General features: G+C 33.7%; 3 protein-coding genes and 1 pseudogene across 3 annotated transcripts; all 4 read right to left on the minus strand.

Annotated features, from left to right (window-relative positions):
* Window position 1: 1 nt before the first annotated feature.
* On the minus strand, window positions 2–1,593 carry LOC108546672 (facilitated trehalose transporter Tret1-like; annotated as a pseudogene).
* A 2,846-nt stretch (window positions 1,594–4,439) lies between these two features.
* Window positions 4,440–6,397, minus strand: LOC108546692 (facilitated trehalose transporter Tret1-like). The gene is made up of 4 exons (XM_017898905.1): window positions 6,363–6,397; window positions 5,952–6,210; window positions 5,230–5,654; window positions 4,440–5,061 (listed from the first exon to the last, which is right to left on the minus strand). Exons 1-4 carry the CDS (start codon window positions 6,395–6,397, stop codon window positions 4,440–4,442), a joined length of 1,341 nt encoding a protein of 446 aa, XP_017754394.1.
* A 1,957-nt stretch (window positions 6,398–8,354) lies between these two features.
* Window positions 8,355–10,140, minus strand: LOC108546673 (facilitated trehalose transporter Tret1-like). The gene is made up of 3 exons (XM_017898883.1): window positions 9,847–10,140; window positions 9,144–9,568; window positions 8,355–8,976 (listed from the first exon to the last, which is right to left on the minus strand). The coding sequence occupies exons 1-3, from the start codon at window positions 10,138–10,140 to the stop codon at window positions 8,355–8,357; spliced, it is 1,341 nt and encodes a 446-aa protein (XP_017754372.1).
* A 1,596-nt stretch (window positions 10,141–11,736) lies between these two features.
* On the minus strand, window positions 11,737–14,877 carry LOC108546683 (Deubiquitinating apoptotic inhibitor). The gene is made up of 3 exons (XM_017898892.1): window positions 13,315–14,877; window positions 12,880–13,097; window positions 11,737–12,791 (listed from the first exon to the last, which is right to left on the minus strand). Exons 1-3 carry the CDS (start codon window positions 14,790–14,792, stop codon window positions 11,848–11,850), a joined length of 2,640 nt encoding a protein of 879 aa, XP_017754381.1. The 5' UTR covers window positions 14,793–14,877; the 3' UTR covers window positions 11,737–11,847.
* Between the last annotated feature and the right edge of the window lie 232 nt (window positions 14,878–15,109).

The following is a 15,109-nucleotide window of genomic DNA, read 5'->3' on the forward strand; positions in this document are numbered from 1 at the left end:
TTTAATCGACGCTGTCCTTATTTCTCGGCAACAACGTCTCCTCGTGGCTAAACACACATTGTTTTCGCACACACGTTATTTTCGCGTAGATCGGAAATATTTCGTTCGTGACTATGAAAAGCAAGCTGGCTAATCCTAAAGAGACGTTCACTACACTAATAAAGACAGCACTTGCAGATTCATACTATTCGTGATGAGTTCTTGCACGTAGAGGTAAGGGGCTAGGAGGGAGCTGCAATTGGAAACACCTATGTTGGATATGATCATCAGAGGTTTTCTTCCCAAACGATCTGCTAAACTGATACACGCGAGATAAGAGATCAGAGGCACCGTTGCTAAGGCAATACCAATGTATGCCCCTTGCAATTGAACATCCTGAATTTTCTCTAAGACCGTTTGGCCATAAATGATGACAATAACCGAGCCTGAGAACACTTACACCGTCATTACACACACACTAAATACAATTGCATTTTTTCCTCCTGAAACATCAAATAACCGATGTGTCATTAGCTACAAGTTACGAAGATCTATAAGTTTGAAAGCACAACACGTTCACTGGTAAAAAGGTCAGTTATCTTCACAAATGAGAGTCAAATAAATGCGTTAGATTCTTTATAGTATAATTAAATCTAATATTAATTTTATTTTTTACTTTAAGGTATTGTAATCTACCATTGACGTGAGCAAAGAATCCACGAACGAAGATGTACGAAAATTTTATATGAAAAATGAAATTCAATTTACCTGACTCAGAGAGCAAATAAAAGATGGATGACAAGAGTCCATTGCTCCAAGGATCAGGCTCCACTGACCTCATAATCATATCCATTTCTTCGGCATCGTTTGCAGTTCCACGCAAGAATATCAGAGAATCCATGGCGGCTCCGAATCTCTTTCGTCGCAGCAGGTAATAAGGGGACTCCGGGAATCAGACAAACATCGTGAATTGCAGCATCGCTAACGACATCGCCACTTAAGAATATTGCTGCACAGTGCCAAATGAGTCGATTACGTAGTCCAGAAGATCACCGCAATAATCCATTAATACGAAGCAACTGCACAAGGCACCGCGAACGTGAGGAGGAGAGGCCTCTGTCACGAACATCGAACCACTCGTGAAAATTATGCCACTGGCAGTGGCGCCTATGAAACCAACCACGTATAGATTCTGGAAACAGCAAAAATCACGTTTGAGAAATACGCATACGTGATACGCAGGTTAACATGGTAAACATGGAACCGAGTCGTCGTGCAAATATTGGAAGACCACGTGTGCTTCTCGAACGTATTAGAAAAGTTCGTGAGTAATTATTTGATAAATAAATATCCTAAAAAATTGTGCAACTCGTATTTACCAAAATCGACGAACTCAATACTATCTGTAACCAACTTGGAAGGGCAGGGATGGCGGTCAGCAATATCGAGATTTTTCTGCCCACACGATCGACGATGAGTAGCGAGATGAAACATCCGAAAGCCATTCCAAGCTCCAATAAAGACACCATCCAAGAAGCTTCGTTCGTAGCAATGTCGGAGGGAAAGTCGAGCAATAATTTCGGTATCATTGAACACGTTCATCCCTGAAACAGACCCACGGTGAGTTGAGCCAAACGCATTGTCTTGTCGCAAAAATTATCTTTGTTATAATTTACGTTTTGTTATAATTTTTTATCGTACACGTTGTTCTTAACCGCAGAAGTCGCCAAGTAAAGCCTTGCATTTGACACGTTTGCAACTGCCACGTGAGATTGCTCGAACGTTCCAACAAGGAAATAAAATTGCGGTTCGGGACAGTTGTAATTGCATCGATAAAAGTTCTCTATTGGTCTTTCGTTCACGGACATTTCGAAGGTGAACGAGCCGCAATAACGACTACTCCAGCAAACTTTTTAATTACCACGTCTCGGCTTAACGACTTACGTCCGACATAACCAGGTGAAAATATGAACACGAAAGATGGGTGAAATGTACTTCATTTACGAGACACACACGATTTACAGGAATAACATAAAGTTGAAATATTTTTCTGAACTCTGAAGAAATTCTCATGAACTTGACCCAGTATCATCGATAATATCGAATTTATCTCATTTTGTAACGACACGAGGACCTACTTGCCCAATATTCGGAACAAATGTTCTCGTTTTGAAGAGCTGAAAGCAGGATGGTAACGCGTAATCGAGACACAAATAGAGGAATATCTCTGCTATAACCATCTTTTATACGTTCTGGCGATACTAACCATATACAGTAGCATGTACACAGGCAATTTACAGTGCAGATAACGCCATTCGTTACTTGGACGTTAATTAACGTCAGACACAAGAGACCGAGAAATAACAATGTTCAAAGCGATTTTTAATCTGTAATGTTCATTGAATAATGTTGCTCAAAGCTTCAGCTTTATTATGCAGCTATAAAAGTTCATGAATTAATCGCAGAAATTGTGTAATTTGTTAATTTTCGCAGCCTAAGCTACTCTATCCTTTTCTAACCACCATCTGTCCTCGTCTATCACGCCATCTGCTTTTAGACGACTTCCTCACGTATCTGTGTTCCTGATACTAAATCCGAGCTTCGAGGCCAAAATCATAGATGGCGCTGATTTCAATTGAATAGGATTACTAACTCTGGTTATGTGCTCCTAATACATTCTAATAAATTGATTCTGTAGTAGAGAATTAACAAATTACGCAATTTCTGCGATGAATTTATGAACTCTTATGATTGCATCGGGAAGGCAGACCCTTGGTGAACTTTCTCTTATAATTTTCGATATTAATTTGTTCTTAATTGTACATTGTACTTAATTCTATATTGTACTTTAGAAAATATAATTTAAAATAGAAATAAGCACATTTTCACGAATCCATCTGCCAAATTTGCAATTTTGTATTAGGTGAACTCAACATGAAAACAGAACATAAAAAAACATTTATTTTTATGATTTAAAAAAATATTTTTGATTTAAAAAAATTTCTTACCTTTTGCGATTTGTATAAAAAAGTAAGTGAAAACATATACCTATTATCTTAGCCAAAAAGGGAGTGTTTTTAAAAACTAACAATTTTCGAAAACTGAGGGTGATAGAAAAGTTTTGGCTACAAATTCATTTTCAGGAAAACAAAGTCAACAAGAATAAACTAATGAATATTACAGATTAAAGAGAAAGTTAAAATTTGTTGGACAGTGTAATTAGTATCTTCAGATCGAATATAAATTCCATTAACTCTGGTTTCATTCAACACAATATATTATTTACGTTATTCGACTGTGTTATTTCTGTTTTGATGGATAAATATTTGCTTACTGTTCGTACTAACGCGTGCAGGTAACGATTCGTTTATATAATCAGGAAATCATTCCATCGCGTGTCATTGTGGAATTATTTAATAAATACAATGTTTGTCGGTGTGTGAAGCAGTCTACCTACGAATAATTTAATGAAAAATAATTTCTATATGAAAACAAGTTTCAACAATAATTTGTGGATTATGTAATTACACGTGATATAACTATTATGTCAGATCATCAACGGGAAGCGGTCACTGATAGTAGTAATGGCTTATACATGCTTAGCCCGAGTAGTATCGAGCCGTATAAATCAGACAGTAGTTTATGCAACCTAATAAGTCAATTAACTTCAATGATTCATAATCATTGCAGCATGTTTAGGCTAGTATTGACCCATTAGTGGTAGAATTAATAAATGATATTTATCTCTCGATTATTCCACTCGCCTAATCGGATGATAATGTATGGAACAGAAAAATAATCTCCTTTTTTTAATGGACTGTACAAAATCTTTCTCACACGATTAATGAACATTTCCAAAATTTTCAATGGTCTATATTAAAGTTACAAATTTAAAAGAAGTTTGTAATGCGATGAGCTTTAATTGCAAGAGGACGGGATAACAAAGTGGCCCATACATGTCCTGTATACGAAACATTCTGTAGCCGTGTAACGTTGCACTATAACGCGAAACAAGCATGGAACACGCCTCCCTTATGTCACGGCCAGAAATATTAAAAAATATCTGTAAAATTCAGCGACAAACATCAAACGTGACTTAATGATAACTAATTGTTTATTACGCTGAACATAGAAAATCATCAAATTATCTTATCCTATCTATTCCTCTTTTAGATAAACAAAGAGTAGACATCCTACTCGCTGAAACGTCCTATGTCTCGTCACAAGTCTCGCACGTCATTTCGAGTACTAAAAACACATAATAGAAAATCTCGTTAAATTACTCCATTATTTCATACTCTAATAATCTAGTGAATAAATTCGAAGACTTGATTACAAACTAGTCTATTCTTTCCTAAACCATTTGATTAAATCTTCATCGATGAATCTCCATTTTAACTGTATGTACATGTTGACAATGATCTCGATGAACGATAATAGAAAAATATTTACAATCTTCGTTACAATTTGTATCCGTGCAACTGCTGTTGTATCTCCTGCAACGTTCTCCTCTTCGTCTCGGGCACGCAAAAATATATAAAAGCGATGCCTAAAACAGTGGTCGAGGAGAACAGCCAAAACGCAATGTGTATGCCGTGTTCAACGATATTCTGATAAGAGAGAGTTACGATAAAGGCGCAAGAATTGCAGCACAGCATTCCAATCGTGCTGCCGAGGGCTTTAACATTTGTAGGAAAAACCTCGCTCATCATGGTGAACGGAAGTGCGGCCAGGCCGAAGGAGTACATTACAATATAGAGTATCGATCCCGCTGCTGGCAACCAAATGATCTCACTGACGTCCATTTGCATATGTTGAAGGAAAAAAAATAAACCAATGAGGAAAGTGGAGATAGAAACTCCCGATGCGGAAATTAGGAGCAGAGTCCGCCTGTCGTAGCGATCCACCACGGACGCGCTGATCACGGTGAACACTACTTGCACACCTCCTAGGACCATGGTCACGTACTTCCCCTCAAAATCGTTATTTGTCGCGTTGAAAATCAGTTCAGCATACGATAGTATAGCCAAACTCCCACTCCATTGTTGAATTATGAACAGACTCATCACAACCGCTAACGCTCTGCGAAATGAAAATAATTAAAAGCATTTATTTTAAAAGAACATCATTTAACGAGAATTCAATTTTTCCTTGTTATAAGATATATAAACGTCATCGTGGTCGAGTCAATGTCATTCGAGGTTTGGTAAAATTAGTTAAAAAATTGTCGATTATTAAATAGGAACGTACTTTCGGTTGCCGGAGACGCTGATCAACTCCCATAATCCAGTGTTGTTAGCCAAATCGAATTTTATAGATTTGTCGATGATGTCCGCTTCTTTCGAAACATCCTTGGACCCCCTTAGTTGCATGAGAGATTTTATCGCCTCTTGGTGTCTGCCACAACGCATTAAGTGATATGGAGATTCCGGTAATGATATCGAACTCGCGAAGAAAAGAACTGGTATCAATGACGACACAAGCGCGAAGTCTCTCACGGAGAGAAACGGTCCTATCGTCCAACTAACGGACAGACCAAATTTCGCGGCTACGGTCAACGTGGACGTTAGTATTCCGCGTATGTCAGCAGGCGAAATTTCACCTATATACATGGTGGCCGAAGTGTAACCAAATCCAGTACTTAATCCACAAATAAATCTGCCCACGATTAATACCTGAAGCACAAAATTAATAGAAAATAATGACAATTGAAAAGTCATTGCTGAACCACTTGTTACGAGTTACATTTTACAAGAAGTTTGACATAGGACGTATGATAGAGCTAAAACTGGTAGCCAATATCTAACTGCGCGCTTAAAGTATTAGCCATATCTCAGAGAAATCAAACGCTTAATTCAAGTGCTACTCGTAAAGTCATTTTAGTTGAAATGTTATTATTTAACATTTAAAATCTTTGATTTCGATTTCCATTGTTACACTTGTACGTAATAAAAAGATATTTAATAAGTTACCCATACTGATGTCGTGAAAGCAATCATCATCCATCCTATCACTGCTGGTATAGCAGTGGAAGCGAAGGTCGACTTCCTGCCAATTACGTTTACGATGTAAACAGAAAGTAGTGAACCGATAGCACCACCCATGGTGAAAATAGATGAGACCCATGTAGCCTGTTGCAACGTTAAAGGTATAGGACTCTCGTCTTGCAACAGAAGAGGCAATGAAGGCGATGACCAACCAAAGAATAAACCATATGACATCATTCCAATACTACCTAATAATAATCGATGAAAAATGTCTTTCATAAAACTATATTTTTCCTTTTACCTTGCTCTATTTTCTTTATCTTACATCATCTTATTGACAACGCCAAGTTCATTGAATAAAAGAACGAAAGTAATATATGAAATAATTGACTTAACTTACTAGCAACTACAGCTAAATACACTTTCTTCATGATTTTGTTGAATTGCTCGCAATACAAACGAAATACTTAGCTTAAAAAAGATCGACCAAATAATTGAAACAATACAGACAATGATTTCTTGTCAAATCTACACGAAGTATTCATAAACACTGGCTAGATGTACTGTTATCAAACAGATTATATCTTTAATTACGGCGCGTCGGGACGCGACACATCGAGATAAAAAGCTTGCAATGCCGATATTATGGTAAATTTTATCTAGACTATATATATATGGAGTATAATAAAATTGACTATAACTTAAAAAAGAGAGTTAATAAAATATACTATTCATTCATGCATAATTCAAAATACATTTATCCCATAAGATAATTTACTTAGTATTAACAATTCGGATTTATCCTCGTCATAAAGTACTTCAAAAGGCACAGTTTTTTCATAAAATAATATATAAGACGTGTCTGGAGGTTTTAAATCTTTAAAATCATTAAATATCGTTTATGAATTTAGACCAATTTTGTTTTGAATCGCGAGTATAAGTAAAATAGTAACAATAATCTATACTATAACTTGAATGAACCTCTGCAGAATACATCTGATAATTTTCTATAATTGTACATAATAGCGTGATACTGGTAATTGTACAGTTTTGTTATACATTACTTTATGCCGAAATTTCGTTTCTAATCTTAAGCAGGACGCGAAGCGAATAGAATATATATACTATACTACTTGGGTGTTAATTAATATCAGGCACATGCGACCGAACGATAATTAGTCCCTTCAGATGGAACATAAATTCCATTACCACTAGTTTCATTGAACAAAATATTTCTTTTATGTTATTCGACTGTGTTATTTCAGTTTTCATGGATAAATATTTGCACGCTGTTCGTATCAACGCGGTTAGTTAACGATTCGTTTACACAATCGAGAAATTAACCTATTACGTGTTATCATGGTATTATTTAATAAATACAATGTTTATCAGTGTGTAAAATAATCCATCTACGAATAATTTAGTGAAAAATAATTTCTATATAAAATCACAGTGCGATAATTGTTTATGGGATATGGAATTACACGTGATATCACTATTAGGTCTGAGCATCAATGAGAAGGGATCACTGCTAGTAGTAATGGTTTATATATACTTAGCCCGAGTAGCATCGCGTCGTATAAATCAGAAAATGGTTTATGCAATCTGATAAGTCAATTAATTTCAATGACTCGTAATTATTACAGCACAATTAGACTAGTATTGACTAGCATTGAATTAATAAATGATAATTATCTCTTGATTATTGCGCTCGCCTAATCAGATGATAATGTATGGAACAGGAAAATAATCTTCTCTTTTAATAGACTGTAGGAAATGTATCTTTAAGTATGTTTAATGAACGACATTTACAAGATTTTTAGTAAGCTATATTAGATTGTATTAGACTGCAATAAGATTGAACTGCAGGAGAATGGGATAACAAAGTGGCCCATACCAAACATGCTCTAGCCTTGTAACATTGGACTATAATGCGAAACAAGCATGGAACACGCCTCGCTTTTGTCACGATCTGAAATATTAAAAAATATCTGTAAAGTTCAGCGACAAACATCAAACGTGACTTAATGATAACTAATTGTTTATTACGCTGGACATAAAAAGTCGTCAAATTATCTTATCCTTTCTATTCCTCTTTTAGACAAACAAAGAGTAGACATCCTACTCGCTGAAACGTCCTATGTCTCGTCACAAGTCTCGCACATCATTTCGAGTATTAAAAACACATACTAGAAAATCTCGTTAAATTACTCCATTATTTCATGCTCTAATAATCTAGTGAATAAATTCGAAGATTTGATTGCAAACTAGTCTATTCTTTCCTAAACCATTTGATTGAATCTTCATCGATGAATCTCCATTTTAACTGTATGTACATGTTGACAATGATCTCGATGAACGATAATAGAAAAATATTTACAATCTTTGTTACAATTTATATCCGTGCAACTGCTGTTGTATCTCCTGCAACGTTCTCCTCTTCGTCTCGGGCACGCAGAAATATATAAAAGGGGTGCCTAAAACAGCGGTCGAGGAGAACAGCCAAAATGCGACGTGTATGCCGTGTTTAGCGATATCCTGATAAGAGAGAGTTACGAGAAAGGCGCAAAAATTGAAGCACAGTATTCCAATCGTGCTTGCCAGAGCTTTAACATTTGTTGGAAAAACCTCGCTCATCATGGTGAACGGAAGTGCGGACAGACCGATGGAGTACACGATGATGTAGACTATCGATCCAGCGGCTGGCAACCAAGTGATCTCACTGACGTCCATTTGGATATGTCGAAGGAAAAAAAATAAACCAATGAGGAAAGTGGAGATAGAAATGCCGGATGCGGAAATTAGGAGCAGAGTCCGCCTGTCGTAGCGATCCACCACGCACGCGCTGATCACGGAGCACAGCATTTGTATACCACCCAACACCATGGTCACATATTTCCCTTCAAAATGGTTATTCGTCTCGTTGAAAATTAGTTCGGCATACGAAACTATTGCTAAACTGCCACTCCACTGTTGAATTACGAACAGACCCAGCACAACTATTAATGCTCTGCAAAATGAAAATAATAAAAAGCTTTCATTTCGGAGAAACATTATTTAACGCGAATTCAATTTTTTTTGTTATAAGATATATAAACGTCATCGTGGTCGAGTCAATGTCATTCGAGGTTTGGTAAAATTAGTTAAAAAATTGTCGATTATTAAATAGGAATGTACTTTCTGTTCCCGGAGACGCTGATCAACTCCCATAATCCAGTGTCTTTTGTCAGATCGATTTTTATGGATTTGTCGATGATATCCGCTTCTTTTGAAACATCCCCGGATCCCCTTAATTGCATGAGAGACTTTATCGCCTCCTGGTGTCTGCCACGAAGCATCAAGTGGTATGGAGATTCAGGTAATGATGCCAAGCTCACGAAGAAAAGAACTGGTATCAATGACGATACAAGCGCAAGATCTCTCACGGAGAGAAACGGTCCTATCGTCCACACAACGAACATACCAAATTTCGTAGCTACGGTCAACATCGACGTTAATATTCCACGAATGTCAGCGGGCGAAATTTCACCTACGTACATGGTGGCCGAAGTGTAGCCAATTCCTTGACTTAATCCACAAACAAATCTACCCAGGATTAATTCCTGTAGCACAATATTTCACATAAATGGTGGCAATTACATATTTTAAGTTTGAAAAATGTTTACTGAATAGCTTTTTATGAAACACATTTTACAAGAAGTTTGATAAAGGAAATATGGAAAGAGCTAAAACTAGTAGCCACTATCTAACTGCAAGCTTGATTCATATACTGCTCGTAAAATCGTTTTAGTTAAAATGTTATTAACTTAACATTTAAAATCTTTGATTTCGATTTACATTGTTACACTTGTACGTAATAAAAAGATATTTAATAAGTTACCCATGCTGATGTCGCGAAAGCAATCATCATCCATCCTATCACTGCTGGTATGGCAGTGGAAACAAAGGTCGACTTCCTGCCAATTACGTTTACGATGTAAACAGAAAGTAGTGAACCGATAGCACCACCCATGGTGAAAATAGATGAGACCCATGTAGCCTGTTGCAATGTTAAAGGTATAGGACTCTCGTCTTGCAACAGAAGAGGCAATGAAGGCGATGACCAACCAAAGAATAAACCATATGACATCATTCCAATATTACCTAATAATAATCGATGAAAAACGTCTTTCATAAAACTATATTTTTCCTTTTCCTTTGCTCTATTTTCTTTATCTTACATTGTCTTATTGACAACGCCAAGTTCATAGAATAAAAGAACGAAAGTAGTATATGAAATAGCGTAATTGAGTTAACTTACTAGCAAAAACAGCTAAATACACTTTCTTCATAATTTTGCTGAGTTGCTTGTAATACAAACAAAAGACTTAACTGGTAGAAAAGTCGACCAAACAATTAAAATAATACATATAATGCTCTCTTATCAAACCCACGTAAAGTATTTGTAATTACTGACTCAATGCACTGTTATCAAATAGTTAATACACTTAATTATCTTCCGACACGACGCGGTGAAATAAGAGGGTTACAATACCGATATTATGGTAAATTAAGTATTGTCAAAATATATATATATATTGCAAAATGTAATAAAAGTAATTAAAACTTAATAGAGAAAGTTAATAAAATATATTATTCAATTATGTGGAGTTCAAAATGGGGTTATCCCATAAGATAATAAGTTATATAGCTTAATAGACAAAAATCATGTATTATTATTTATTACTTTCAATTATATTTTAGTGAGTTTCTCACACTTATAGTTTACTATAATGTTAACGAACAGAAAATAGTTGCACCACACATAAATAATATCAATAATAATAACATAATTGTGCAACAAAATGTTAATTAAATGTTTATTCTTTTTGTGCTATTTTCCTATATCAACAAATACTATTCAATGAGCAATGAATACAACGTACTAAATCTATTATAAAAAACTTACTTTGCATAATTTATTCATGTACCGTCTAAAGAGATTTACAAATACATAAAACTTAATAAATATTGTACACTACAATATTTCAACTATAAATTAAGATAGACAGTATTTTTTTTTATCTGTTGAATACTGAACTAAGAAATTATTAATTTGATAAATTATAAAATTATGTACATTCTATTTATTAATTTACGAATAAATAATGCACAATAGAAACCAGAATAAACGTTAATACAAAATCGTTTAACAAATAACACGTATATTTTCTCACACGACAGAGGGCATTTGTTTAAATAGATATCAAATCATTGTGTGCGAAAACATGACAAAAGTATAATTATAAAATTGATAGTATTTCAAATATTATGTAAATACTGTTTTTTCAATCCATACACTATGTAAAAACACAGCCAATTATATTAAACTTCTTATAAAATACTGAGTTTGTATTCTTTTTCCATCGCAATTATATAATACACTTTCCAATAATAACAATGTGATTTCTTCCTTTCTTAACTTTATACATTGATACACAGTGACATTTAAAAGAATTATTTAAAATTTACAAAAAATGTATACTAAGTACAATTCGCGAGTACTCGTTACATATATTTCACAATATTTTAATATTGCAATATTAATGTTAACAATTTTTTACGATGTATTAGTCAAATATTAAAAATAATAGTAAAATGTACAAACATATACAAATTTGTTTTACACATATAAAAATGTACAGCAACAATGCACAAACAAATATTTATAAATTTTCATACAATACTGTTCTCGAAAACGTTTACACCAATCCATACAATAGCACTGTATTCAAAAAGGAACTCTGTCTTCCTTACTAACATAAGGAAAATGTATTACAAATTTACTTGGAATATTCGATTAATTTTATAAAAGAATATAATATTTAAATGTTAAAATAACTTAATAAAGAAAACGACTCGCAGGCATATGAACTGCGCCCCGACAATTACTAGGTGGAGGATTTTCATCATCCGAATTCTCATTCTTTCGAAACAATATCGAACTATGCCGTCCACGTTGTGATTTTTCAGCTTGATGCCTCAATTCCTCGATATAAGCTGTAGTATCGTTTGCTACTAATTCTTGTAAATATTTACTTAATGTTAACAATTCAGGTTTATCCTCGTCATAAAGTCCTTCAAACGGCACAGTTTTCTCATAAAATAATATATAAGGCGTGTCTGGAGGTTTTAAATCTTTAAAATCATTAAATGTCGTCTGTGAAACATAACTATCATTGAATTTATACCAATTTTGTTTTGAATCGCGAGCATAAGTAAAATAGTGGCCATAGTCCATACTATAACCTGAATGAACCACAGCAGCATACAGCTGATAATTTTCTGTAGTTGTGCATAATGGCGTTGACACTGGTAATTGTATAGTTTCGTTATACATTACTTTGTGCCGTAATTTCGTTCTTAATCTGGTATCGAAATCATAACGGAAATGTTTTAATATTAAAATTAAATATGTCGGTGTGTGCAATATTTTTATGATCCTTTGTGCATCGCATAGCTTCATACATTTATCGCAACGATATTTATTCTCACCAGTCAATTTTTCTGGTGTAAGATAATAATTGATGAGATCTTGTACAGAAACTTCCTGATTCTCTTGTATTTCCTCTGGGAAGCACAATTGTAAATCACGAAATTTATCCGCATTATGAGAACTAGTATCACACTGAGCACATTGATAAGTAATTTTACATTTTCCTCCTAGTACTCTATGTACAAGAGGTATTTGTGTATTTGTATCTTCTCCACCTACAGATTGTATTCCACTGTCTGTGGAATCTGAATGTGAATCACTAAGTTGCTGAACTTGTGCCAAGTCTTCTCCTGTAACATGGGAACCAATATAAATTTAATATAAAATCTGTTTACAATAATATTTTTATAGTAAAATACACTTTATAAAACAAGTTACCTTGAGTAAAATCTGCTAGTGATTGTGTTTTCCTTTCCAGTACAATACTTCCACTTAAATCTTCTTCAGTTGTCCAACGTTTAATACTAGCTCCTTCTTCACTTGTTGATGAAATATCATTTATTTCTCTATCATCCTTGTACTTAAGATTAGAATTGTTAGCTTCACTATTTATACTAGTTGATTTCTCTTGCTCATGTAAAAGATCTAAAAGATGACTGCCAAAAAAAAAAACAAAACAAATTACATGATGTTTACAAAAACTATTTTAATCAAATATCTTATCATACATAATTTATTTAAAAAATATAAAAGATCAAGCAAAAAAATCTGAAAATTCTGGTCCCATTAGTAAACTTACAATTAACAAATAGTAATTACAAAATGTTACTTTAATGTAAAAAATAAGCATTAAAATATTAGCAACATATTAACCAGAGAAATTCTGAACTATCTTGTTGTTGACCCGGTAGAAAATAAGCAGGACGTGAAGCTAATAAAATTTCAGTTGGTGCCAAGGAAATCCTCTTTGAATATAATAACAATACAAATAAATTTTGCAATTTTTTAAGCACAACTTGATCATCAACTTTGTTTGAAGGTTTATACATTAATACTTCATAACAAAATTGTCTGGTCATTAACAATGCTTGCAATACACTATTCATATAACATGTATTTCCAAGATTTGATAATCCAACTTTTCCCAAATGGGTTTTTGGTGACTCAATTACTGGTTCAATCTCTTCCATTTCATCCACCCAAACATGTTCATTCCATATTTCCTTAACAATATGCATTCGGGGTTGTACTGGGAAGCTACTTTCCAAATTATTATAGACACGCTGATTTGAAAATCTTAATGTAAGTATTTTCATGATATCAACTAAATTCTGTATACATTCCTTGCTTGATTCAGAATATTCTTTCATTAGAAAAGAAGATATCACCATTTGTGTGTTTCTTACTATATTTTGGAACAAGGATGGAGATCCTTGCCTTTTTAATATATAAAATATAATTGTGGAAGCATTTTGACGAAATACAGGTACTGATAAAGCATGAAACATTATATCAAGTTTAGCTTTTGTGACCTCAATAAGTATTGAATACTTATGTCGTTTTTCTAAGCCAAGTATAAATTCCATAATCCAAGTACTAAGTCGATCACCTATCCATTTTGGAAGCCAACTACATAAAACTTTTAAAGCTTGAGTTAATTGGGCATTAGAATGTGATTCAGAAAGAATCCAGTTAACAGCTTGTGGTATGATAGAAGGTTCTACCACTTGTAATACAGCAGCCAAACCTGGCCCAGGATCTTGTTTTTGTTTAGTATCAGATATTATTCTATATAATGTTTGCAAACATATAAAAATTAAATTATCATTTTCAATATTCTTAGACTTTGACCTTACTACCTTCAAAAAGTTTTGTACTTTAGTAGCATTGTCATTAAACTCGGAAATTTTTTTTGGATCACACGGCATTACAAAAGTAGATAAACTAACAACAACTGCTTCGGAAAGTCTCGAATGACTCACAGATTCTGATAAATAGACACTATGTTGTAATAATACTTGAAGTATCATTGTCAAATGAGACATGTCACTGATTTCTGTATTTCTTAACATTGTTGCAATATCATTTGAAATTGGTTGAACGGTAAATGGTTTCTCTGTTAAATATTTTGAAAACCAGATCAAGATCTTTGGTACTTCTTGCACATTTTTTATCTCATCACTGAGTATTTCTCGTAAGATAGTTTCATAATTATTTAATTGCCCATATACAGGTTCACTTTCTAGTTTTTTAAGTCTGATCCATCCTTCAGTAACATCTGTATCTTTACCAACTACTATTAAATTTAAACATTGTTTAATGTCGTACTTCAAAATTTGTTCAGTATTCATTATTCACAAATTACTATTGTAACACCACTTTAAACTATACGTCGTTAATAGTTTTTAGTGAGAACTATTATTAACCTCAACCAAGAATGACTTTCGCGAAAATCTAAATGATTTCATGGTTCTAGAGAAATAAAAAAACAAATGTCAACCTCAAAACAAAAAAAGTAACTATATGAACAACGTAAAATGAAAGTTTATTTTTCATTTTAGAACCATAAAAATAAGCAGTGTATTATCTATACAAATAAATTTTACCTCTGTAGTTTTATAAACCCATAACAAATAAAATATTTTTTTACTTGTTATATTAAAGTATA

The sequence above is a fragment of the Eufriesea mexicana genome, unplaced genomic scaffold, assembly GCF_001483705.2.
Source record: "Eufriesea mexicana isolate 0111107269 unplaced genomic scaffold, ASM148370v2 scaffold762, whole genome shotgun sequence".
Classification (NCBI taxonomy): domain Eukaryota; kingdom Metazoa; phylum Arthropoda; class Insecta; order Hymenoptera; family Apidae; genus Eufriesea; species Eufriesea mexicana.

Bases quoted from the DNA above. Each gene is read 5' to 3' on its own strand.
- LOC108546692 (XM_017898905.1), bottom strand. From the start codon at position 6,397: ATGAAGAAAGTGTATTTAGCTGTAGTTGCTAGTAA. The intron at 5,655-5,951 runs GTAACTTATTAA...TTTGTGCTTCAG, and splicing joins CTTTCACGACATCAGTATGG to GTATTAATCGTGGGCAGATT. The intron at 5,062-5,229 runs GTACGTTCCTAT...TTCATTTCGCAG, and splicing joins AGCGTCTCCGGCAACCGAAA to AGCGTTAGCGGTTGTGATGA.
- LOC108546673 (XM_017898883.1), bottom strand. From the start codon at position 10,140: ATGAAAGACGTTTTTCATCGATTATTATTAGGTAATATTGGAATGATG. The intron at 9,569-9,846 runs GTAACTTATTAA...ATTGTGCTACAG, and splicing joins CTTTCGCGACATCAGCATGG to GAATTAATCCTGGGTAGATT. The intron at 8,977-9,143 runs GTACATTCCTAT...TTCATTTTGCAG, and splicing joins AGCGTCTCCGGGAACAGAAA to AGCATTAATAGTTGTGCTGG.
- LOC108546683 (XM_017898892.1), bottom strand. From the start codon at position 14,792: ATGAATACTGAACAAATTTTGAAGTACGACATTAAACAATGTTTAAAT. The intron at 13,098-13,314 runs GTTAATATGTTG...TTTTTTTGGCAG, and splicing joins GATAGTTCAGAATTTCTCTG to TCATCTTTTAGATCTTTTAC. The intron at 12,792-12,879 runs GTAACTTGTTTT...CCCATGTTACAG, and splicing joins ACTAGCAGATTTTACTCAAG to GAGAAGACTTGGCACAAGTT.